At 35.6% G+C, this 27,453-nt stretch overlaps 1 protein-coding gene across 2 annotated transcripts in view; it reads right to left on the bottom strand.

Moving 5' to 3' along the window:
* USP15 (ubiquitin specific peptidase 15) overlaps positions 1 to 27,453 on the bottom strand; it is a 60,557-nt gene that overhangs the window by 19,144 nt on the left and 13,960 nt on the right. The window contains exons 3-8 of one of the 2 annotated variants that reach the window (XM_066550208.1): positions 27,148 to 27,278; positions 24,369 to 24,495; positions 19,833 to 19,978; positions 17,254 to 17,315; positions 7,100 to 7,183; positions 637 to 781 (exon numbers count right to left, since the gene is read on the bottom strand). In XM_066550208.1, the coding sequence (XP_066406305.1) occupies positions 637 to 781; positions 7,100 to 7,183; positions 17,254 to 17,315; positions 19,833 to 19,978; positions 24,369 to 24,495; positions 27,148 to 27,278 (695 nt within the window). The remainder of the gene's footprint in view (positions 1 to 636; positions 782 to 7,099; positions 7,184 to 17,253; positions 17,316 to 19,832; positions 19,979 to 24,368; positions 24,496 to 27,147; positions 27,279 to 27,453) is intronic. The other variant, XM_066550209.1, reaches the window with a different exon arrangement.

The following is a 27,453-nucleotide window of genomic DNA, read 5'->3' on the forward strand; positions in this document are numbered from 1 at the left end:
AAACTCCTAGTTCTGACTGTCAATTATTCAGCAACTGCAGCTTCCATTTAAAATTAGAACACTAAGGTTTCTTCATCTTGGTAGAGGAGTATTAGATATACTAGTACTTCTCTTGCATTCATAGCAAAGAACAAGCGAATGCATTCCTGTAAAATATCCCATCCATGAAATAGCTATTCTGAAAGGTCAAAGGAAAATATTTTCCAAGGTTCCTGCATGTTAACCTGTGCAATAAAAGTACATAATGAGTGAGAAATAAAGGCCCAGTAATCTTTCAGTCACCTACTTTTTGACACTTTTTTCAGTACTGCAATTGGTACTCAAGTGCATTTCAAAAGGAAAAGGCAGTTTTTGTAACATAATATGAATGGCAATTACTACAAAAAGCAAAGAATCCAACTTCAAGAGTTCACTCATGTAGAACACTGGTCAAACCTCTTTCTGACATTGAGCATTATGAATGCAGCTATGTAAATCAACTTTTAAAGTATACCAATAAAGATGTATTATTTCTTCACTTTAAATCTTATCCCGCTACTTATCAGATCTCTTAATATCAGTTTTGAAAATGACAAAATAAAACAAGATACTATTTTCAAGTAATAACACTAGCTGATTTTATTTTAAGGTACATACCTGAATTGCTGAATTCATGAAACATGTATTCCCCAAGTTACTCAAGCCACACAGGCCTGGCTGCTCATTGTGTCTTCCTGGCTCTGAATAATCATAATTCTTATAAGCAGTATATGATGGGAGACAATAGTTTGAATTTTTCACACTGTAAGAAAACAAGACATCTTTCACAATGTAAACATGTACTCTATAGTACTTTAAAGCATACAAGTACTTTATAGACTTAAATGATTAAAAATGTTAAACTAACTTTTGCGAACAAGTAAAGATTTAAAACACTTAACTTTAATGTAATAACATTAATGTCAATTTAAATGTCACCAACAACCAAAATCAAACGTACTGCAGTAACTGCAATTATTACATCCCTACCCATTTTTTATGGGAGCAGCTTCACAGCTTACTCTATTCTTCATTGTTCTATCATAGTTAAAACACTCAGACTTTAGACACCACCAGCAGCAATCAATCATTTATGTTCCTTTTGCATCCTGCAACTGCAAGAGTGAGGTCGGTGGGAATGGGAATGCAGAGTTACAGGTGAAAGCTGAGATTTCCAAGGCCACTGTGGCATAGCTGCCTCACTGCATCAGACAGTCTATTTATAGCTTCCCTGCTAGGACAGCACAATCCAGCATGCAAATGCAGAAAAGCCTTGAGAGGTAAAGGAATGCGCAAAATGCCTTGCAACAACTTCAGTATAAATCTATGCTGCATTTGTTTGCAGACAGAAGGAACTGCAGAAGACTGAAAGAGGTAAAATGATGAGATTTAAAACAATTTGTTTCCAGATGAAACAAAATATCAAATATAAACTAACCCTCAGAACAGTAAAGTGAGAATATCTGAGAACACTAGAAAGGTTAAGAAATCTTGTAAGGGACTGTTTTGCAATATGTTAGAAAAAACCAAGCAACCACAACCACTTTAACCATTTCAGGCGCTGATCCTAATGAAATCTGTGTGACAGCAGCTTTGTCTAAAGTTCAGGAGTATTTCTGCAGCTATTAAGCATCATTCATATTAGAACATGAACAAAATTTGAAAGTCAGATGCTAAGAATGAAGGAAAAATGTTGTGCAAAGAATCAATCCTGATAAAAAACTGAGATTTGTAATTGCAAAAGTCTGAGGATGCAAGTGCCCAAAGGTTAGACTCCAGCCATTACTCCTGAACACTACCATGCCCTTTTACTGAATTCCAACTGTCTCCTCAGTGCACAATTACTCACTTTTCATAAATAACTATTGTTTTTTAATTAAGTTATTAAAAATTTCAAACAGACGAGGATGAAAATTTCTCCCTCTTTCAATGGTCTTAGAAATTTGTGTAGTTTATAGCTCCACTGTCCATAAAGCTGCCGTTATCACACTTTTACATCTGCTCATTTCTTTTTAATAGCTGACTTTCCCATTAGTCCTTCCCTTTCCTATAGATATGCATTTTCTCTGCTCTCTGGCTTGCCCCCAAACTAGCTAAGAGGTATTGTTTTCACTGGTCATTCTTGATGGAAAAAACCCTATAAAGTTAGTGTTCATCCATGTATGAGAGATCCTCAGGAAAAATTACCTTCAATCGCCCAGTTGCAGCCCAGTTACTGCAGTGAACTCCAATTCCCTTAGGCTGGTAAGCCTTAGCTCCCCCAGGAATCAAAACCACAAGCTTGCCACTGGTGCTAATGCAACCCCCACAATACAACCAATCCAGCAGTGCACAGCAGTAACAGCAATGCACACACACAGGGTACACAACAAGCTTCTACACTTTCAGCCTTGCTTCCTTCCTACTGCTGTCCTGACCTGACTTACAGATAACACTTTTCATATGCTTAATAAAAAAGAAATCTCTTTGAAATTTAGATGTAGGGGTAATGAACAAATTGAGTGTAATTCTTCTAGGGATTTTCATTTTTATTTCCTTCTCTGCAGCTTTCCCTCCTTCACAAATTGACAACTTTGGAGGGACACTAGAAAGCTAAGGAAATGCAACTGGTTTTGTGGCTGTAGCTTACTCATGTGAAAGATTTTCTCAAATTAGCTGAGTACCATGACGATAATTTAGTTCAAGATAATTGCAGTGCAGATAGATGCAGTGTGTATTTACTCTAAGGGACAAACTGTCAGTTTACTTCTCAAAAGGGAAAGGAAAGACATTTCGGAGCTCTTTTATCTTCTGTACTGGCCCACAGAAATATATTTGAGAGGTTTAGAGATTAAGGTTACCACTCATCCTGTGAGTCAGGTCTATTAATATATTTTTATTTCATGGTTCTATGATATTTTATCAAAACATCCTACAAAACACTGCCTACTGTTTGCAGGATACTAGGAGATGTCTCTTTACAGCTCCATCAATTTGCAAACTGTTTTGTTGTGGAAAAATTATTTTTATATAAATTACATTGTTGCTTTTCTTTTTACGCTTTTAAGATGGATGAAAAAGAAATTATTATTAACAGTCAATAATAAGTAGCTAACAATGGAAAGCAAAGAAAGATGCAAGTTAAGTCTACACTAATTTAATTCAAACAGAAATATCCTAGAAAAAGTAACTTGTGATAACTGTGTGTCCCCAAGCCTCCAGCTGCTTTTCCTGCAAAACCTTCCTAACTTTAAGGAAGGAACCATGCAGGGAAAAGCAGAGGGCTAGTATTAGGATAAGCCAGTCAAGTAAGAGCAGTAACAGAAAGAAAATACTAACAGTTCTTATAAAAAATAGCTTCACAAAAGTAAGGCAAGATCTGAAAACATGAAACCATCTTCAGACCCTTGAACAGAGCTCTTGAAATGGCAAAAATGGTAAAGGAGGTTTCCAAATGAGATTTTACTATCTGTAGATCTATAAATTTTAGATCTGAAATGACTTGTTTGTACCTTCTGTATGTGCCTTTAGACATTAAAGCAGCTTTCAAACAGTGATGACAAACCCAGAGCACTCACTGTACAGTTAGAGCTCTGCGAAGCATCGATGTTGAACAGAGAAGACTGGAAAAGCATCACTAGATTTGGAAAAGACCTAATTTGACAGAGGAATGCCATGTACCAACAGGTACATACATAAAGGAATTTGAGTTGCAGTGAGTACAGAAAATTAGAAGTTGAGAAGACTTACTGAGCTCTGTAATATTTCAACCATTTTAATGCACTGCCAATGTATTTTTGTGACCAGCCCCTTTAAGAAATCTATTATCAGGTTTCATCAGATTTTAGAGATACCTGAAGCAGTAGCAGAGGCCCATGTCACTACATAAAGATTACTATCTTTATTTTTCGCTCATTATCATTGTCCGGAAAGCAAAATATAACATTATATTTAAATTGCCTTTGTCATAATATTTGGTTATGTGTCAAGTACAACATGAAGAAACTGTTTTTAGAGGTAATGCAATGTAATTAACACTTATACTTCTTAGAACAAGCATGTTGAAATATACCAAGCATATAAACAAAGCTGCCCTTGACAGGCTGACACCACTAAATGATGCAAACAAGTCATTTTATGAGCCTAAAGTAATGGTTACAAATGAAGGAAACGGAAGAACTTCCCACTTAATTCCCCAAGCAAAATCCCTGTTCAGGTGTTTTTAATTTCCATTCCACATAATTTAAAAAACACTGTATATGATATGTATTGCTTTATTAACAACAATAAACAGAAATTCCAGTAAGACCTAAAAGATGCATGTCTCTCCCTGCTCTTCTGAATCCATTAACACACACTATGCTAATCCTCCTGTGTTATTCTTTCAGTAAGATCACCAGTAAAGGCAAAAGAACATCAATGATCAATTATTTGGAATCCTCCATTCCATCAAAGGCAAACTCACATTTACATAAATGAAGGCTTCAGACTGGATAAAATTTGCACAAGCTATTTCTGGTATCTAATGTATAACTACCTTAACACAAAATTAAGTATCTACCAATCTGAGGCTTACTCTTACACAGAACACCTCCTGGATTAGAAAAACATTACAGAAATGTGTGCCATATAAAAAAAAAACCATGAAACTTTTAGGTTTTTAACATAACTTGTACTCTACAGATGAGCTCTAGTAATTGCAAAAGCAGATTTGCAATGACTACTATTTATGACCATTAATACACAAAACCTGTTTGATTTTTCCTGCCTTATAAATCGTATTTGTCAGGTAAAACTATCTTCAAACCAAATGCTGGTATCTCCTTTAGAGTCACAGCATCTCATGCCCATATGGGGAGGCCAAGAGTTTCTAGAAAGCTACAAATGTATAATTTCACTAATGTACTAAGGACAAGGTGCAATATAATATAAATAAGGCAGAAGCATAAGCATGGAAATAAATTCAAGACAAAGTTGACATTAAGTAGTTAACTAAGAAAGTAAAAGATAGTATTATTAATTAATTAAAAAGAAATACTTTCTTAGACAAGGAAATATTTGCAAGAAGAGTGGAACATTCTGAACTCACAATTATATAACAGAATTAAATACAGAAATGTATCCTTCAATTTACTATTTGAAGCCAAAAATTCTTAATGCAAAAGTATGTATTTTAAAGTACAAAGTATATAATGGATATGACTTCATCACTGAACACAGACTCTGAGATAAGTGCTGCTAAAGATTCATCTGTATTACATCTTGTATTAAATTATTAATTTGTGATTTATAAAATATTTTTAAGTCATCATAATTGGATTACTGCATTGTAAGGAAAACCATATACTTCTGCACTGAATATCTGTCTCAGATAACATCCAGATGTACTGTGTTTTGATATAGAAGAGAAAAATGACTGGTATTTCATAATACTACAGAGTACATGTACCTATTAACAGATTTACAAATGCTTAAGTTATAGTTAAATCACTTAAAAAAGGACCAATTCCTTACCAAATCTAAAACTTATATGACTTCCTTTTAAAAATGTATTTCTGTTGAAAATTATAACTTGTAAAATAACAACAAACAAACATACCTCTAAACCCCAAAATTTTTTCTCAAGTTCTAAAAGCTCACCTTTTGGCTCCAAAATAAACCAAGAAATAAAATTAAAATCAGGTAAATTGTGTGAACAAAGTATCTTTAAAAGTTGCAATAGCTGGCAACAAGTTTCCTAAGTGCCTCCTAAAAATAACTATATCACCAGCAAGAAGCTAACATAAAAAAAAAAAAAGAAAATAAGAAAGCCTTGACGGTTTGATTTATAAACACAGCTCCCTAAAAAAAAAGTCACTGTTAAGTGCTGTGCTTGGCAATAGCACTGCCTTTTGCCTAAACACTGGGAGAAGAAGAAATTAGTTCTCAGCTGGAGGCTCAGCTCTGATCAAGTAACTTTTAGCACAATCATATATACAAAACTCTTCCTATTTATGACACATTCACACACAGAGTACAATAGACTGCAGTTAATTACACAGATTTCAACTTTCAACAGTGAGAGTTGGGGCTACTCACAATTGGTAGAAGCACAAGTGACACTTCACCCCTTAGGAAAAATCACTTCTGATAAGTGCAGTATTTAACTGGAAGATATTGTATATTTAATGTTTATGTCACCTTTTTAATATTTAACATCTTCAAATGTGATCACAAAATGCATGTTTAGAAAAATACTAAAAATTTTAATGAATTGTAAGAGTAAGGTTCTTCAACTTCCCTCAGCTTCCATTAAACATGAGTGCTCTTTGGTTTCAAGCATTTCAAAGATGCTCCATTATCTGCCAAAGTGAAACAATTCCATGGTTTTCTATATTCACCAACTTTTTTTACAGTTGTGTACTGTAACAACAACAACAAAATTACACAAAAAGTTGGCCAATGCAATAGAAAAGCTCTTCTTTTAGAGTTTTATCCCATTATTTATTTAAAAAACCTTCTAATTTGGAATATAAAGGGGAAATAATGTAAAAGTGAGAAGTCTCTTACTAAGCCTTTGTTCACTGCAAAAGTCAAGCACACAGTCTGATCTCTCTTAAGACTTCTAGCACTAAGAAAGAGAACTTAAGCTGCTGGCTACATTACAGCTAACACGATTCAGCTGTCATGATTTGAAATCTAAGTGTAATGGTACATAGGCTGCTCTAACACTTTAGGAGCAATAAACAAGGAAAACCTGATCATAAGGACAAGTACTTTATACCTTTCTCGTTGTCCATTTAAATTCAGGCAGGATAATAATAGCAACAATGTATTTTCAGAATTATAAACTCTAAATGAAATCTATACCTTTCCTTACAACTGCCGAAATTCTTTTTAGCGTCTTCCCTGCTCAAGAGTAAGAGTTACAAACATTTCTAATGTTGTTTCATTTCTTGGTGTCAGCATTACCTATGCTATGAAATAGTAACCAGTAACAATTCACAAGCCAAATATTGCAAAGCAATTCAAAATCCTTAAGAAAGGAGTTATAATACATTGAACTTTGTTTATATTACACTGGGGTAATTAATTAAATAATGTTTTAAGGTATATTGCTTACTTTCTGTTGTTCATGTTGTTATAATTATTTGATAGAGATGGAGAGATCTTTGGTAAAGTTGAAAAATTGGATGCACCTGGGGACCTTTAAAAATATGAAAATGATAAATTAGACAAAAATGCTGAGATATTAAAAACTGTGAAAGAAAGATAACAAATGAATGAAGCAGATAAACAAGCATGGAAAAGAAATACTTTTTTAGAAGTGGGCAAAGCACTAAAAATACCCAGGACATGCAGCCCTCAGAATCTGCCTTTTAACACTTGAAATGTTTCACAGTACTTAAAACTTCCATAACTCATTGAAGAAACAGAGATATTAAAAACCAAAAGAAAGCACCGGCCACTGTGCAAAAAAAAAAAAAAAAGTTTTCAGCTTATAGGACAACTGTAGATATTCTGATGTTCTAGAACTTAAAATGTGAAGTTTCTAATGTGGGAATTTTATTAATTTTTCATTTCAAACTAAATGGATGTTGAGATGAGATATGAAAATGATCAAGATAAATACTTCACATTAATTTAACAGCAGCATGGAACCATTTAGTTAAAACTGTCTCAGTAATATTGTTAGAAAATTTCAGGATATTATGATGCACAACACTGGATTTTTCAAAACTTTTTTTTTTTGCCAAAAAGAGAAGCATTAACACTTATCCCCATGGTTTAGGACTACTTTAAAATAGAAGAATAGTGATTATTTTCATCACAAAGACTTCTGAATACAACAAATACAATATTTCCAACTATCCTGCAGTGTCTTTTTCTCGAGCAAATCTTACAGGTGCACAAGGAAAAGACAGCATGCTCAAAGGAGTTCATGTAACTTCCTGGTTTTGTGTGCTCTATGTAACTCCAGCTGAATTGGAGTTCTGGCTGTCATTGAAAAGCTTTGAAGTAAACATCGCTTTATTAAGAGAATTACTGCATGCTCAGGACTTTTAAAGCACCTTTCAAGAACTAAACTCCATAAGGAAATGAACATTTTTACACTGGGAATTTTTCCAAGTATATCTTCACATTTGTTTTCAACTTTCTGTTAATAAACCTTTTCCAAAAGAAAAGTTGCCATGGAAGGGGAACCTCAATCCACACCACTCACCAACTGATGCCAGAGCTAGCAAGAGTTGCTGCTGCCCAGAGCCTGGAAAGGGTTTGGAGGTCAGGAGTAATGAACCTGAAGTACAGCACAAAAGAACTCCAGGCACTGCAGCCAGCACCAGCTTTGTTGAGGGTCCCGCTTAAATGCCTCCATGCAAATGCACAAGAAGAGGCAAAACACAAGAGGAGCTGGAGATGTGCATATGCCTGTGAGGGGTGTGGTCCTATTGCCATCACTGGCAAATAAATAGTGGGATGGCTACTATTCCTCGTGTGTTGGAATGAAAAGATATAGACTCTTTAGGAAGGACAGGCAGAGGAACCTCTTGGGAGTCCTCTTAGGGATCCATGATCCCTTATATGTAAGGAATAAAGGGTGGGCAGGGACAGACAACATTATAGTGGGGCTCTGCTATAGGCCATCCAACCAGGAAGACTGAGGAGATGATTGGTGACAGCCAACATGCTGTCAACTAAGGGCAAATATTGTCAGACAAATTTCCTGGCCTTCTAAAACCAAACAGACAGGTGGATGAGGGAAGACTGACATCATCAGTCTGGACTTCTGCCAAGCATTAGACACTGTCTCTAAGCTGGGGAGACAGATTTGACAGTTGGCCCATTGATGGATAAGGAACTAGCTGGATGGTTGTACTCAAGGAGTTGTGGTCAATGGCTCTGTGTCCAAGTGGAAACCAGTGGTACTCCTCATAAATCAGTACTGGGACCAGTTCTGCTTAGCAGTGACATGGACAGAGGGATTGGTGCACGCTCACCAAATTTGCTGTTGACACCAAGCTGTGTTGTGTGGTTGGCACGCTGGACGGAATGGATGCCATCCAGAGGGACCTGGCTTGAGAGATGTGCTGATGCAAATTTCATGAGTTTGACAACAACAAATGCAAGGTCCTGCACTTGGGTCAGGGCAATCCCAACCACAAGTACAGACCCCACAAAGAATGAATCAAGAGCAGCCCTAAAGAGAAAGAACTGGGTGTGCTGGTGGATGAGAAGCCCAACATAACCCAGCAATGTGAGCTCACAGCACAGAAAGCCAACTATATCCTGGGCTACATTGAAAGCAGTGGGACCAGCAGGGTGAGGGAGGTGATTCTCCCCCTCTGCTTTGCTCTTGTGACACCCCATGGAGTGCGGTGTTCATCTCTGGGACCACGACATAAAGACATGAACTTGCTGCAGTGAGTCCAGGGCAGGGCCACAAGATGATCAGAGATCTGGAGCACTTCTCCCATGAGGACAGATTGAGAGTGGGGCTGTTCAGCCTGGGTTGACTGAGAAGAGAAGGCTCTGGGGAAACTTTAGAGCAGCCTTAGGCTTTAGGCTATGAAAGCTGGAGAGGGACTTTTTACAAGGGCATGTGGTCATTGGACTAAGGAGGAGTGACTTTAAACTGAAAGAGAGTAGGTCTGGATTAGACATTAGGAAGAAATTCTTCTCAGTGAGGGTGGTAAGGCACTGGAACAGGCAGAGAAACTGGACGGCCCATCCCTGTAAGTATTTGAGGTCAGGTTGGATGGGGCTCTGCACAACTCAGTCCATTTGAAGGTGCCCCTGGTCAAGGCAGGGAGAAGAAATTAGATCAACTTTTAAGGTCTCTTCCAACCTAAATCATTCTATGTATAACCATATAAAGAACATGTTAGTTAATTTTTCAAGTATTCTGATCAACGTTCACAAAGCTTTCCTGAAATTTCCTTTATCAATCTAAATCCCTCTCTTGGAATATTGTCTTCAAAGAAGTAAAATATGGACTGTCCACAAAAGATACCAAACTGAAGTCAGTTTAATCCCATTTAAATCCAGAACAGTATTTAATTATGACATTCATACTTGTATTTATTTTAGAAGAAGCTATTTGATTTGAAGAATTTTGAACTGAAATGGAACTTCTCAAAAGCAATTTGAAGCTTTTGTATAATTTAAACCAAATTCAAATGCAATATAGTTTTAAATTTTAAAACTCAATGTATAATTGCTGTATATAAAAACTGAAAGAAACCAGAGGAAACCAGTTAAGGTCTACTAAATCAGTAAATGGCTTGCTTCTCAAATGCAGGAGAAGAGTAAACTAAATTCTCAACATAGCCACAACAGCAGCAGAATCTAACAGGTAATTTTGAAAAGTAACTTTTTAATGATATAACAAACAACCCCCCAAAAATATTTATTATAATTTAGCATTTTAACAGCAAAAGATAGAAGACAGGTTAACAAAACCCACTTAACTGTAGTATGCCAAACACATTAGATATTCACTTTCCCACATACTTCATTTACACTATGGCTAAACTGCTGTAGAACTCCCCTAGGGACCAACAGCAAGGAGATAAATATGGCCATCAGCAAAAGCAACTGCAGCTAGAAGTCTTTTTTCCTCTGGGGGCACCCAGACTGACTGGATCAGGATAAAGGAAGGCAGATAAGACTTTTTTGGATAAGCCATTCACAGGCCCTAGTCCTTACAGGGGACCTGCGGGTGGGACAACATAGCAGGGCACAAAAAATGCAGGAAAGTTCTGGGATGCAATGAGGGCAACTATCTGATGCAGGCGACTGAGGAGGTAATGAGGAGAGCTTCTCAACAGTATCTGATACTTAAAACCAAGGAGGAAGAACTAGCTGGGAATGTGAAGGCTGGAGCCTTGGCCAAAATGACCTTAAGATGGAGAAATTTGAGATCTTGAGGGAGAGCACGGGAGAAAACAGGAACACAGCCCTAGATTACTGCAGAGCAGACTTTAGATTTTATAGGGATCAGCTTGGACAAGTGTCATGGGATACAGCCCTGGAGAGAAGAGGGGCCCCTAAGACAGCTGGATGATATTCACAGAATCATTTACACTGGAGAAGACCCCTAAGATCATTAAGTTCCCTACGCTCAATAATGGTCCATCCAGAGAAGTAAAAAATTAATCAAAGGCAGCAGAAGGTTGAGTGGATGAACAAGGAGCTTCTGACCCAAGGTGGATGTCAAGAGAGAGTGTCTCAGTGAAAGCAGTAGTAGATACCTTGCTTAACAAGCCTGATAGTAATCTCTTCATAGAAGGCTATCTTGGCAGATGAGGGGGAAGCAATGGGTGTGGTTTATCTCAACTTCCTCAAGTCTTTGGACAGTGTCTCCTGCAACACCCTCATAGACAAGTAGATCAAACATGGCTTGTGTGATTGTACAGTGAGATGGACTGAGAACCATTCAATCCTACCCCTGGAGGGGCAGGTGACAAATGGAAAGCAGCTTGGCAGGGAACCACCTGGGGTCCTCCTGGACAAAAAGCTGCACATGAGCCAGCAGTGTGTCCTTGGCCAACCACCTTGGCCCACTGTGCTACACTGGGAAAAGCACTGTCAGCAGCTCAAGGGAGGTGATCCTTCTCCTCCACTCAGAACTGGCTACACACACCTCGAGTGCTGGGTTCACTTCTGGGCTCCCTAGTACCACAAAGACAGGGATACTCTGGAGCAAGAATCATGAGATACCAAAAAGGTGCATCATTTGAGCTATGTGAAGAAGCTGAGAGAGCTGAGACCATGCAGCCTGAAGAAGAGAAGGTTCCAGAACGATCTTACCACTTGTATAAATACCCAATGGGAGGGAATGAAGAAGATGAAGCAAGAACCTTCTCAGTGGTGCCCACCAAAAGGACTAAAATCTATGAGTATAAAATAAAATAAATAAAATTCCATCTGAACACGGAATATGCCTGGATATGGTCTTAAGCAATCTGCTACAGCTTCCCATGCTTTGAGTAGGGGAACTAGGTGATACTCTCTCAAGAGGTCCTTCCATTACCAAGGGCTCTATTCCTTAGAGCTGTAGCTCTGATTGGGCTAGCATACAATTTTATAGCAAGCTTCAGTTAGACTATTCTCTTCTTACAAACCCTAACTAATTCAGCTAATCACACTTTGGGGAATTTGCAGTAAAAAAGGTTGATATTTTAACATTCATCAATCAAAAAAATAATGTTAAGGACATGCATTTATTAAGAGTTTTTCAATCCTCTATTACTTTGTATTAAAGTTTGTTAAACTAACTTGAAAATGTCTGTTGAACATCACCAATGTTTGGTGTTTACCCTCAGGAGCTCAGACACATGGTTATCTCAATTACTAGTTATCAGCAAACGGCAGTCCAACTCTTGGCTGACAAACAAGCTGACAGCTCTTGCTCATAGAATTTAAGACATCACAGTAAGTCCCCAGTTAGCTCTATACACCACAATTCTTTCTTACAGAAAAGTCCATAGAAATGCACATCTGTCTGCATAACAACTGCTCAAGGAAAAAACCAAACACACAATCTTCCTTTGAAGATTCATGGATATACTTCCCTAAAAAACTTAGATAAATGGGCATTACATTATTTTAAAAAAGACTTCTAAACATCTTTTATCCTTCTTTTACCCTCCTCTTAACAGACATTATGGGGTCCAACACAGTAAAAGAAAAGAGTTGAGAAAGGGCCTTTAATGCTTTTCCAAGATAAAAAGGCCTATAGTTTGAACCAGAAAAAAAATCTGAAAAAAACTGTAAGAAAATGTTCATTATAACAAGGAGAAGAAGAGTTAAGCTATGAATGCGTGCAGACTCACCTTTCTGTAGGTCAAAAAATGCCCCAACTACCAACAATATATTCCCTTTCACATATGAGACTTGTTTAAGGTTAACAGCAGGCCATCAGTAAATTATACTAAGTAGCCAGCTATTAGATTAGGATTACTTATTCCACAGTGATATCTAAATGAACCAAGTATCAGAATGAAATCCATTACTTTTAAAACACACACAGAGATATAGATTGACAGGTAATTAAAAATTCTTAGTTTTTTACTATATGGAAAGCACTTTTAAAGAATAGGATGGATCAGTAGATTTAAAACTTGTTTTAAGTTTTCTAGAAAAACCCAGCTACAACACTTTTTAAAAATTAGAAGGAAATAACCTACTAGTTTATAGCTTTTTTGTATGCTTCCCTAACTTGCTTTTATATTTGCATATAAACAGGTATTTAAATAACTTAAGAGAAAACTAAGGGAAACCCTGTCCTGGCTATTCAGTCGGTAACCCATGGAATGTCAAAACTTGAGTTCCTCATTTCTCCTCATCTTAAATTTTAAAATCACAGATTGGCTGAAAGGTTTTAAGTTATGTACAGTTTTTCCTGAACATAAGTCACTTGATTTTGTACTACAGTTCTTCAAGTAACTTGAACTACAATTTTAGATTTTTTAAATTTATAGATATTTTTTAGTTTAAAACAGCATCTTGACAATAATAAACCATTCAAACAGGATTAGCTGTTTTTTCTGCATGTAGAATAATTTCTCATATAAGGACACAGATTAAAGAAAAGATGTCTGCACAGAGATCTCAAATCTTCATTAAATACTGGGATCAGCAGCAACTAAGCTACAAAAACAACTGGGATCTGTACATTTGTATAAATTTGTCATGGGTATGACACTGAGGGACAGCTACTCACAGACATGTTAGTGTAACTAAATTTTCTCAAAAAATAATCATTACTGCTAAGTAATACCTCTTTTGGGAGCAGGAGATGTTTAAGACATTCCAGAATAAACAGAAATTTTCATAGAAGTCAACCTCCCAGAGCCAAAAACATCCCAGTAGCTGATATAAACAACCTCTCAGAAACCAAAAATCCAGCTATTCCTAAACTTGACTAACCCTGTGAACATTTGAAGAATGTACACCACATTCAGATACTTTCACACTAAAAAACCCAAGACTCACAAATATTTTAAGCAGCATTAAAATATGACACGATAGCAAATATCATTAAATCATGCAGGGTTTTTACAGCGGATATTGCAATTACTTCCAAAATTAAGTAAATTCAGAATTTAGAAGAACAGTACACATAAAACAAATGCAAACACTGGCAAGCTTGAACACAGTGCAGAACTTAAGTTTTATGGCATGGTCTCTACTCCTACATGAAAAGTATCTCAAAATCACTCTTTTCTAATTTCAGAAGAAGAGACAATTATGATGATAATTAATCTTTTTTTCTTGTACGAATTCATTATACTCTCAAGAAAAACAGAATTATCATTTTCAAAAGTGTTCCTTCCTGTACTGAACTGAGGTCCCAACCTGGCCACTTTCAAAGTAAGTATGTTCTTTTCTTGCATAAGAAAAGATGCTCACACATTTAACATACTTCTCATGAAAAACTGACAGCAATCATCATTTGTAGTAGGAGGAATACAGAAAATTTGCCAAAAGAAGCAACAGAAAAATTGCTGTTAGGCTTCTGAGAGAAAGAGGCAGGGAAAACGTGCAGAACATCTTTCCATCTTACTGTTTCTCATTTTCAATCATCACAATAAAGATTCTGCTGTCATTCTGACAGACCTCAAAAGGCTGGAAAAACGAGCAAACAGGAACCTCCTCAAGTCCAGTCAAGGGAAATGCAAAGGCCTGCACCTGGGGAGGAACAATGCCAGGAACCAATACACCAGGAACAAGTGGGTGTGTGGGCAGGTGACAAATGGAAAGCAGCTTGGCAGGGAACCACCTGGGGTCCTCCTGGACAAAAAGCTGCACATGAGCCAGCAGTGTGTCCTTGGGCCAACCACCTTGGCCCACTGTGCTACACTGGGAAAAGCACTGTCAGCAGCTCAAGGGAGGTGATCCTTCTCCTCCACTCAGAACTGGCTACAGACACCTCGAGTGCTGGGCTCCCCAACACCAGAGAGACAGAGATATCCTGGACCAAGTCCAGTGAGACACCACAAAGGTGATCAAGCATCTGACCTCTATGGAAAGGCTGAAAGCTGGGACCGTTCAGCCTGGAAAAGAGAAGGTTCCATAGCAGTTTTATCAACATGTATAAATAACCAGTGTGAGGGAATGAAGAAGGAAGAAGATGGAGGAAGACCCTTCTGAGTTATGTTCACTGGAACGAGAAGAGACAATAGGTATAAACTGAAGCACTGGCAATTCCTTGTAAATATAAGGACTTTCAAAATAAGAGTTACCAAACAGTGGAACAGGTTTTCCAGGAAGGCAGTAGAGCCTCCATCCTTGGACATGCTCAGAACCTATAAGGATTAAATCCCAAGCAACCTGCTCTAGGTGACCTGTCTTTGAGCAAGTGGGTTGGACCAGAGAATCTGCAGAGATGCCTTCTAATCTCCACTATTCTGTGAATCTGTAAAAAAGCTTAGCTCATGTTCTGAAATGATCCTAACTTTTTAAGCATTATCATCCTTCATGCTTTCCAGTATCCTATATTTTGACATTTCTAAATATGGCCTTTTATACCTTGACATCAGAATTTGTTTACAATTTGTGCTCTTCAAAAAGAAGCACTACAAAGAGGTAATTTCAGCACTGAGCCAGTGTGTGACCAGTGACAGGGCTGTAGGAAGGTATGTGGATATATGCTATCTCTCTTGACAAACTAATACTTCTAATGGACCTCACACAGAAAAACTGCAAAGTGAGTTTAATATTTCTATCCCTTTAAACATTTATTAGGTTGTTCAGATGTAAAAACCTGTCCTATTACCTGTCTCGGCGTGTTGATAGCTGCTATTTGAATTCACAAAATTTTGCAAACTTTCCATTATTACAGTGTATTTGAATATCAAATTCCCAACTTCCTGATAGCTGCCAGATCTTAAAACCGTACCAACCTCACAGTAATACTATTCATCCTCATTTGCTGGTTTACTAACAGCCTTCTCTGACACCAGCATTCTGAAATAGCATTTCACTTGTCCCCAGATCAAACATTTTTCAGGAGATATTCTTTAATTTATATACTGCTCCTGAATGCTTTCCATAAAATGAAAAAGAAGTTTGGCAGAAGAAAAGCAGATACCATCACCAGAATATCTTCCAACCAAAACTTCCAAAATAATCCATGACATTGATTTATGTAAGTTCTTTTAACCTTTCAAAGATGCATCTAAAATTTGACTAAGAATTTAAATTTCTACTGGATGTTTTTTGAGGTCAGAGAGGAAATCTCAAGTTTTTAGCATCCCATTCTTTCTATTGCTTCACATTCTTTAAAGCCTTGTGTTACAACATCTTGATAAGCAAGATTATACTGTTAATACTAATCTTAAATTGAAGTCAGACTTCATTAAACAGCTCAATAGAAAATAGTGTTCCAAATATAACTGCTTGAGATAAAACACCAAAGATAAAGAAAGTGTCCTTCAAATGATAAGCAATGATACTATAAAAATGCTTTAGAGCAGTGACTTTTAACTACATGGATACATAATCTCAAAAGGAATAAAGAGAACTTAAAAGAACTTAAACTTTTTAATGAAAGATATGATCAAGAACCAGCCAACAAAGCCAAGAAACACAGTTAACTATTTGTAAGCCTGACATCGTATTAATTAAATGGTTCCAACTGTTCTTAAAAATCAAGAGAAAATTATTTAGATACTGGAAATAATATTAAAAATAGTTAAATTAATAAAACCACACAAGTCTTTCTATTCACTTATCAAAGTGCTGTTCATAACAGCAGTAGGAAAAATAGAAAATAAAACCAACATCATTCTGCATTAACTGATGACAGCCCAACAAAGAATAAAACCCACATGATGGTAATGTAGGCTGCAATTCAAATAAACTTGCTGGGTAAATATGATCTGGACACGAAATGAACAAGCTGTCCACGAAAATATTTACGTGTAAGAAAAATACTGATAAAATCTGCGTTGACCTAACAGATACACTGTGCTTTGAAACAGAAATCTAAATAAACTATGCTGAGCTTTACAGTTTTCTACTATGGAAGTTTTTTTCCATTTTTCAGCAGGATAATGTATTGGTTGAAATTAACAAAGTTAAGCAGTGTATATGCAGGAATTAATTATTATGCTATGTTCTACAATGCATGACACAGCAAATGTATTCAGGTGTACTTTCAATTAAATACCTGAAGGCTAATTTTCAAAATAAAATGCGACTTTTACAAACTTTTTTTCATAAAGCAAAATAATATGCAAACTAATCATGTGACTGGAATTCATAACTTACTTAGGAGTTGAAGGACCTCTTGGCCATGTTCCATCCTCATTCTTCTGTTCTATCACCAGGACCTACCACAAAAAGTGTAGTAAGAAAATGGAAATAAAAATACCAGTAGATTGCTTTCTGTTCCATCTTTTTAATGGATTTGCTGACATGTGATCAAGAAAAGACTGATATTTAAGTTACTATTCACTGACATTCAAAAATATGCCATTACACTCTGTATTCCATCCATTGCACTGGTCCCTCCTCTCTACTTTTTTCACCCATCATCTTAATTTGGGCAAGGCACTTAACAGTTCTATTCCTCTACAATCCATGGATGGCAAGCCACTTATCTCTCTAAGAGGTCAGAAAATGACCTGCAATGTTTAAGCAGCATCTGTGAATCTACAGAAACCACATGTCTATACAACAGCCCTGTTAAGGAAGGGATAATTCCTGAAGGAATTTTGCCTCACACAGATGGATAAGAAAAAAACCCAAAACACCCAAACAAAACTATTTTCTGCCTCAATAGCCTTAAAACCATACCTGTATGGTTACTCCTGTACATTTTACCAAAGCATTTATCTAATATTATTTTTTCAACAGGAGAGTTGGCTAATGAAATTAATTTCATTCTATTTGTTATTGGTACGGAAAGCAGGACAGAACACTCAGTCCCAAACACAGGCATCAGGTGTCATTTGAAATTCCTTTGGGTATTTGAGATAGCTCCTTTACGCTGGCAGATATGACACAGGACCTACAAACAGCTCATGCCTTTTTCTGGATTGACAGCTGAGATAGCTGGATCCTTTGAAATGGCAACTAGACTCCAATGCCTAAACTGAATCCAACTCCCCACTTCCAATGCAACTAATTCTGCACAACTGTACACTGATGTTTCAGGACACTAATTGCTGTGCCTGTATGCATCTACACTGTGACATAAATTCAGTTAAGTACTAATGCTCAAAACCTTGTGCATAAGCCACTTGGAAGGTATAATCACATTTTCAGTCTGAACACACTTGAGCATGAGATTGAAAACAAGCCTTCTATCATGACCAGCTTTCTATCAGGAACATAGTCTGCTATCCTTGGTCATTGATGCTGAAAGACTGATTTTGCCATACTTCCTTGACTTACTCAGAGCTTACTAAATAGAAAGTAGATTTAGACTGAAGAGTTCAATAGAATCCCTAGAGATGTGCTTCAGAAATCAACTGATAAATTCAAAGCATTACTTTACTCAATTGTGTACACTGTTATAACTATTAGGTTAGACAGACTGTAATAGTCAGAGTAACTATTATTAGATTAGGAAACTCTGCAAGAAAAATAACCGTGTGTGTCAGCAAGTGGAACTGACTGAAAACATATGGCCTACCATGACATTTAGCATTTTCAGAAACAATGGTTAAACTCTGTTTTAAAAAAAGTATTAATTTTGCTCAAAGTACAGATGTCACCTAGAGATCTTGTCATGGCTTTATTAGACTATGATTGCTTCATAGTTAATGTTTCACTGGGATAGAGATAATTTGCAAGTTACATCTTTGACGTGAATCTTTTATGGGAGATGTGATCTCTTCCAGTAGGACTTCTGCATTGGTAAAATTACTGGTGTGAGCGTTTAAGTGCATGCAGCATGAAGCTACAGGACACAATAGTTCAAGCAGCAATTTTGGCATACTGATTACCTACCTTCCATGCCATTAAAAAACCTGAAAGCCTAAATACTGCAGGTAAGTAGGTAATAGTCAAATATTTCAAAGCAAAAGGAAAGGCTTTAATATAATCTCGCCTAAAGTTACTGCCATCAAATTGCATCCATTTGCATTTGTAGTGTGACTGCATGAACTACAGCTGTTGAAAAAACATTCAACTCTATTTGAAGACTAAAGAATCAGTGTAATAATCTGAAAAATTATTCTATCAATGAAATTGCACAATCTGTTTACATTTCTATTTTGTAGTTTAACGTTCAATGCTTGTTCTTTGCATTCATCTGGAAAGGTAAAAAAGTTATCTTGTGAGGAATTCCCCTGCAAAGGATGATTTTGAAGTGATGACATTGTCTCATGTTAAAGCAGGTTTACAAACTTCTGTCTCTGTTGTTCTTAGCAAAATATTTTCACATTTTTTTGCTATTTTGTTTGTGAAATCTAGACAGTGGAATCTGAGTAGAAGACATTATTCTTTTAGAATACCTAAAAAGTTCTTCAGGTTTTGGGTTTCATTATAGGAACATATCCGAGATTCTAGGAATAATTACTTACCTCAGATTTTACCAAATTCATGTCAGCAATTTCATGATATTTGGTAAACATAACATTTAAAATTTAGACATATATTAAAATTTTTAATTCATCAGAAGAGTTAAATCCTCTCCATCTCTCTTTTCAATCTTTAATCCTGAAAATATGCACAAAGACTACTTTAATTTCAACAAATTTGTTCACAAAATCTTCTATCCCTAACATAATCTATTGGAAAGTGATTTTCATTTAAAAAAAGCAAAAATCATTGAGTACAGCTACATTTTTATGAGCAAAGAGATAAATGTATTCAAGAAAATAAGTAATATTTCACTGTACCTGTCCCTGGTATAAACCAGCATCCTGTATGGTACTGTCTGGTTTATTCAAAGGTTCAAAAGTATTACTCATGTACTTGTTCCACAATCTCGTCTCTTTTTCACCTGGAATATTGAAGATTTTTCTTATCTCCTTTTCAATTGTGTCTGTTTTGTGAAGGAAAGAAAACAAATTTAACATTTCAATACACAAACAGTATACAGTCAAATAAAGCATCAGAATTCATCTCCTCATATTCAAAATATGAATGAAATTGTATAAATTGCCATGCAATGACATCATTTTGTAGGACAAGCAGGAAGTTGCTAGCTAGCTTGCCTTTAAAATGGAAACAGTCAGATGACTGAATCCCTTAGCAGGGCAGACCAATTAAAGAGAAGCTGATAAGTAACAGATGACAGGAGCCATCTACTAATTTCTGAGCATGATAATAGAAGAGTGTGGGGAGGTAGCAAATTATCAGAAGTGAGACTGATAGCAAAATCAAGTGCAGGAAGTAATTCTGTTCCCTAAATCAACCTTTTTTGGGTTTTACGCTTCTACCCATATCTGAGTGCAATTAGCACTAACAACAGCATATATGTGCGAAGTTTAATTCACATGACCACAGAAAAAAAATGACTGCTCTGTAAAACTGAAGCACATAAATTTATTGTAAAAGGAATGTGAAAGATTTTATATCCCTGAAAGATTCAAAGAAGAAAGGTCTACCAGCTCCTACTCTACCTAACAGAAATATAACCAGTGTTACATAATTTTAAGGTAGCATAGCTTATCTACAACGGAAATTTAAGTGAAGTTTTTAATTAACACTATTCTTCTTACACAAAAGTAGAGTTTACTAAAGAGTTGGGTTTTTAAACTACTATGTACAGTGCTGTATCATAGCAATCCCACTTAGCTGCTTTTTTAATTGGTGGATTTACAAAGGCCCGTGGAAGCTATGTCTCATAACAGCTATCACAGAACACAAAACAGGAGCCAAAAAACATACACTTTATCCCTGATGATCACTGAAAGCACAATTATAACAATGGGCCCTGTAAGCTCTTTGAAAGACATTCCTCCAAAGTCTAAGGAGAAAACACTAGTGTGTCAGCTTCTCTTGCTCCCTTTTACTCAAGATTTTTTTCTCTTCCACTAGGTTAAACAGGAAAACCAAAACGGAGACCCAAAACTTAAAAGTCCTTTGCAAATGTCCAGACATTGGCTTGTGAAATGTATGACAGTGGGCCGATATAGTATTTGTAGATATTGTAGGCAACTGAATACAGTTTGTTTCTATACTACTTATCACACCTTTCAGTCTAAAAGAAAGCATTAGACTGGATCATCTGTTTTTGTTAAGAGAGATGATATATAGGCAAGGTAGGTGATATCAACAAAGCAACAGACTTATTTGATTTGTTGGGTTTCAAAACAAAATCATCTACTGTCTGAATCAATTCTCAACCAATGAATTAAAATAATTTTATCTGAATATAAGTATAAAACTAGTCAGCAACAGTCTTGCAAAAAAAGTAGAAAATCTAGATTTTTCAGTGGCTTTCACTAAAAGAATAATTTACAAAATATAATTTTTCATTCTATTAATACCATGGCAATTAATTATCTGAGCATTGCAGGTTGTTTTCTTCACAAGCACTAAGATAACATTTATTAAGTTCCAGCTTTGCTAAGAGAACTATTACAACACAGGAAGAATGAATCCCATTGGATGACTACACATTATGTCCAAGACTCTGGGAAGAGCATGTTCCACTTGACTACTATGCCGATTTTGAGACTGTGAAAATAAGATTCTTTTATGTACTTCCATGAACATATAACCAATGCTCACTTTATAATTCTTCCTCCCATCCCCACCAACTATTACTAGAGTGCTGGCTTAAGAAGTAAAGTGGAAGTGCCTGTTCCAGCATAAATGAAAACTTAGCAGATATTGTCTGAATCACATTGTGTATGGGGTTCTCCCCTAGTAGAATCATAGACTCATTCAAGTTGGAAATGACATTCAAGATGAGAGTCCAACCTTTCACCAAACACCAGCATATCAACTAAATCACAGCACTAAGTGTCACATGCAGTCAGTTCTAAAACACTTCCAGGGATGGTGACTCCAACACTTCCCTGGGGAGTTTTAGTTATATACATCCAATGTATGACATGATCAGTACTAGCATGATGTCTAAAAGGGACAGGAAGAACTGCCATTTAAAGACGCCTCTCACTCCATCAGCTGTATACCCACAATATGAAAAAGTTCAATTTGAGAGTTAAAAGTTACAGCTCCCATACAGATAATAGCCTATACTGTTAAATATCCTACAGCTTATTCATAAAAACAACTGCACGCTTGAAGTACTATTTTGGAAGTACTATTTTGAAAGACTACCTGGAACAGTCTTGATGAGATGCTGAAAAAGTTCAGGGAATCCTAATACAAATACATCCTGGCTCCTAAAGCTAGTGCAATCTCAAATGCTGGCTACAGGAAACTCTCAGATGTTAGGCTCATGTTAAGATGTCAGTCTGAACTGACTTTGTACTAATTTATTGACACAGCTTAGCTTAGCTTCTATTTGAGTGAAAAAGCAAAGGTATTCCAGGAATAACAAGTATCTGAAGACTGATAGGTGAGTATTATACTTAGGATATTTCTCTGATTTTCTGAATTAAGAAAGGTCTTGTACTTATTTTTGAGTGCAGTAAATAATATAATCAACGATGGTGGACAGAAAAATTAAAATTTCTTGAAGACCATATTACCCTGGGTCTACTTAGTTCCTTAGGGCTGTTACTGACTGTTTTGTACTACAAGCCTTCTGCAACTATAATAGAAATGCATCTCTTACTGGAATATACAAGGAAGAGCAAAAAATAATCAAGATTCTGAAAGATCTCTCTTGCATATTATTTATTGATATAATAAGCACTTCTACTGTGTATTTGATGAATTACAGAACTACCTTAAATATACTCAAGGTAATAAACGGGGGGGGAAAAAATCACAATCTTAGTAATGGATAAGAGGGATCAGTAACTATTTCACTCTTAAAGTGGGTTATATTTTTCTAGCTCTTCTTCTAAGGTACAAACTCTTCTAGATGCCTTGCTAGGATGGCTCTGCTTTGTACACTGCACAAGAAGCTTCAGGAAGGGCATGTTTTTAAAGGCTTCCAGGAGCATATCATGCACATTTCAGGAAAGCAAACAAGGCCAGTGTCTGGAAAGGGATTACCAGTGAATTCTGACTGGTTCTCACTACCTTTTACAACAATTTATTCATAATTTTAATTCTCTCTTTGCTAAGAAAAAATGAAGTTACTTCAAGTAACTGTCATTCCAAAATGCCCTGCTTCTGATTAGAGAAAGAAAATTCATCCATTACCTATAATTTCAGTGATACAATTAAATTCAGTATAGCTGCAAAATAGTTTGCATTTGGTCCTAAGGGAAGGACAATGTTAAATTGCCTTTTTCAAGTTTCTGGTTTCCTCAGAAGATAATGAAGTATAACTTCCCAAGTCAAAACAGATCTCAAAAAGCCAAATTAACAACGAACCTTGTTTTGAGAAGAATTTTCAAAATTTTAAAGTTTTTATTCTAGTACAAGAGGTGATTAGTTTTCTAACTTAAAATACTGAAATTTAACAAAGTAAAATAACTACTTCTAAAGCAAGTAATTTGCAAAGAATTAAAGGTTGGTAAGTATAAGTCATGTGAAAAGAAGCAAAAGCTAAAAAACATACACTGCTGTCAACAAATGTAAACAAAGTGATGGCTGGACGTACATGCCAAGGGCATAAAGTACAATTCTGCATGAAGTACAAAACTGCACAAATACAGACAACTGAAAGACTCTTATCTCAGATACACATGCACAAATACACCAAAAAATGAGAAGCACTATCTTTGAAAATGTTCTGATTGTTATTTTCAAAGTCTTATTAAAATACTGTTTCAAACAATGACAGAATGCTCAATGAGCAGTCAAAATAAATACAAATAAAGGTAACTTAAAGGTTTAATAGACAATTCAATTACTGTAAAAGATTGTGCCTGGCCTGCCACTTCACAACATGAAGAATACTGCCTTTGTAGGTCACCTCTAGGCATTAATTTATTAATTACATTCTTTCTTGTGTTTTGTAATATATCCTTCTCTTCATATATATGATTAGAATGTGTTGGTTAATGAAACACATAAAAAATACACTTCTTACACATCAAAAGCCAGGAAAAAGTACTGTGAAATCCAATAAACAACATCACACTATTCACTTTCTTAAAAGCTCAAACCTCTATAGTTAATACAGATGGTTAGATAATAAAACATGCAATTTTATTGTTACAGTTGTATTAAACCCCCTCAATATTCCAATTTGTTAACTTTTAACTTTGACCCAAACAAAACTACTCCCATTGTTTTTAATGGTCAAAATAGCTATCTATCATTTTATCTAGACATTTATTCAGAACTTGCTACCACATGCAAGTACCAACCACATATTTTTAGAAAACAATTGGGCATACCTATTGTATCAGCTTTACTAAATCTCCGTGTGACAACGTTGTTCATATTTCCATTTTCACACAGTTTTAATTCTGTTAGATATACCTCTACTTTGCAGTGTTTTACAAACATACCCTGTTCAACGACCTGAAAAACAGAATGGGAACACATATCAGTCTGAACATGTTTTCATATACACACACAAGATATTTTTAAGAACTGTTCAAGAAACTGAAGTTCATGTAATATAAAACACTTAATAAATGCAAAAAATGAGAACTAAAATTCTCCTATGGCTTTTTAGAAATATAGTAAACTAGAAAGTACATTTTTCCACGATGATGACTGTCTTACATGTGTATAACATAGTGACTTTCAAAGTGTAGAAAGCAGAAATCACAAATATGCAACCTTAATCCAAAGATACATGACCAAAAGGTAAAAACACCCAAAAAGTACTTTTATTTCCAAATACATTCATTGTATATCCTTTCCTCAGAACATCAAGAACTAGTTTTCACAGTTAAAGAGTACTTACCAAAAATATAATACACACTAATAAAATCTGGATATCACATTTTTAAACAAAACCTACAAATCTTTCACTTACATTCCGATAATGAATATATTCATTTGGAATTTTAACTACTCATTACAGTTGTTTATTCTATGTTCATTTTTTAAACACAGATTATGGAATAGTTAAATATACAGGATTTGTTTTTTAATAAAAGTAAAATGTAGAAAAAAATATTCAGGGTCACCTCTTAAATGTTTTTCCTTTTGATCTTCCAAAGTGTAACTGCATAGTCATGTAGACTGCTCCAAAAATAACCATCAGCCTGATATGTGATACATCTGACAAATACGGTTAAAATAAAGCCACCAGCTAACTGCTAGGAGAGATCTGCTATCTGCTGTACAAATATAACTTACATGTATGTGCCATAGGAAAAAAATGAAGAAATTAGTGAATTATTTCATTTCTTACCATAGCTTTAATGACTGTCAATCATGGCATTTAAGCAAAAATGCATCTTAATTTGAACAGTTTAATAGTTTGCAGCTACTAGAGTCGCAACAAAATAGTGGCAGTAAACAAAACTATGCAGGGTGACTAACACACTTGTAAGAATAAAAACCAACATTCTAGTGGTAGGTACAACCTATTACAAGAAGTCTTACCATTATTTGATGTAGACTAAATACAAAATTTTATCAATTTCAAATTTGGATCCACATTGTAAAAATAGCTGATGTAACACATCATGAAATAAAGTATAATACCATGTTTATGAAAAAAAAAAAAGGCACCTCATAAAGGCAGACAGGAAAAATAACGATGAATGACAAAAGCATCAGAAACAAAAATGCTGAACTGGAATATGCTTCACAGAGGATAACTGCTGTTCATACTGGCAGAAAATAACAAAGCTATGCCAGTTTACCTGGCCACTCATTATACTCCATGTATTTTTCCAGTTAGCTACTTTGAAGTGGAATGGAAGTTACTCTTAATTTAACTGCTCTCTCATTCCATTTTCCTCCCAAAATGAAAAAATTAGACTTTTTACTTTACCATGATGATGGAAGAGTATGCAGTTTACTGAAACCCATCCTCAGAAGATTGATAACAGATAACAAGTTAATAACAGATATATTTTTAAAGAAGGAGAGTTATTCTAATGGATTTCAGCTCTAACAGAACTAGACAAAATGACAGACATTTCAGAGATGTCTCTTTAAAACACGACCAAAAACCAAACAACTACTTTATCATATTAAAGAAAATATAAAAACCTTTAACAAACTTCTGTTACTGACCAAATTAATTTTGAAGACCCAGAACCTCTTTTACAGCTATATCTACCATTTATTTCAAGGGTGGACTTTAAGTAAGCAGCCAGCATGCAGTTAGACCATACTTATGTCATAAGAAGGAAACAAAAGTTGTATTGCACCAGAAATCATAAAACTAAATTCTAAGTCTAATATTTTTTTAGCAATTTAAAGAGAATTAAAATAAAGATCTCTGTAACTGAAAAAATGCATCCCAGTAGCCAATACAAAAAGAATAAATATACCAAAATATATTTTAAAAACTAAGTAATTCAGTCCAGTGAGAATGCAACTGAAATCACTAATTCAAAAATTTTAAGGAATAACACAAACAAAAAAAGATCGTATGATCAGCAAACTGGTGAAATGTCCTCTCACTTTTAATAATAAGGGGATTATGAGATTGGAGCAAACAAAAAAAATTTAAAGATGTTAATTTTTCAGTATCTCACATTGATGGAGGGCCACACTATCCACCATACCATGGCCTACTACTTGTGTTGAGGTAAGCCTTTTGCTTAAAGAAATAACTCCCTTAGCAAGCAGCTTAGCAGAGTATTTATCAGCAACTACTCCACCAATGTTAACATTATTAGAGCTAGACTTTTCACTAACATAGTCAATACAGTTTTAGAGTTATTTACCTAACTACAAAATCATTTGCATTAATAGCCATACAAGCTTCTAAAGCAAAATTTTCTTGACATATTTATTAAGACAACTTACTTCCAGAAAAAGAAAGTATTATGTCCTCTGCATCCCCCAGCCTCAATATTACACATTTAAGCCTCAAAAGTTTGAATAAAAATTAGGTATCAATAAGCAACTAAAGCAGGAGTTTTTTATATGATTATCATAGGCCAGGACTTAAAAGTCTGCTAATAAATTCCTGTGCAACTCCTGTGTATTTGCAGGAGTACCTCTGAATCATACTAATCCCAGCAGGCAGTTAAAGAGTACCTTGCGTGCAATTGGCTCTTGACCTTCCATCAGTGTGTACCAGCTCACTAGCCTATTCCAGCCTTCAGTTGGCAAAAGGATGTAGTCCAGCTCATCAATGAGATGTTCCTTGAGAGACTGAGAATCACCATCTATAAGAGAAAGATTATTTTCATTTAAATACTGTAATTCTGTACTTGAGTTTTTAATGTAACATTTTTCACAAACAGCAGACAAAATATTTTGAGTCACAATTATGTTACCAGTATTATGGTGTTCAAAGCAGGTCTTCTGAAACCACGTAGGCAAACTATCCAGTTTATGCTT

This window comes from Molothrus aeneus, chromosome 5 (genome assembly GCF_037042795.1).
Source record: "Molothrus aeneus isolate 106 chromosome 5, BPBGC_Maene_1.0, whole genome shotgun sequence".
Taxonomy (NCBI): domain Eukaryota; kingdom Metazoa; phylum Chordata; class Aves; order Passeriformes; family Icteridae; genus Molothrus; species Molothrus aeneus.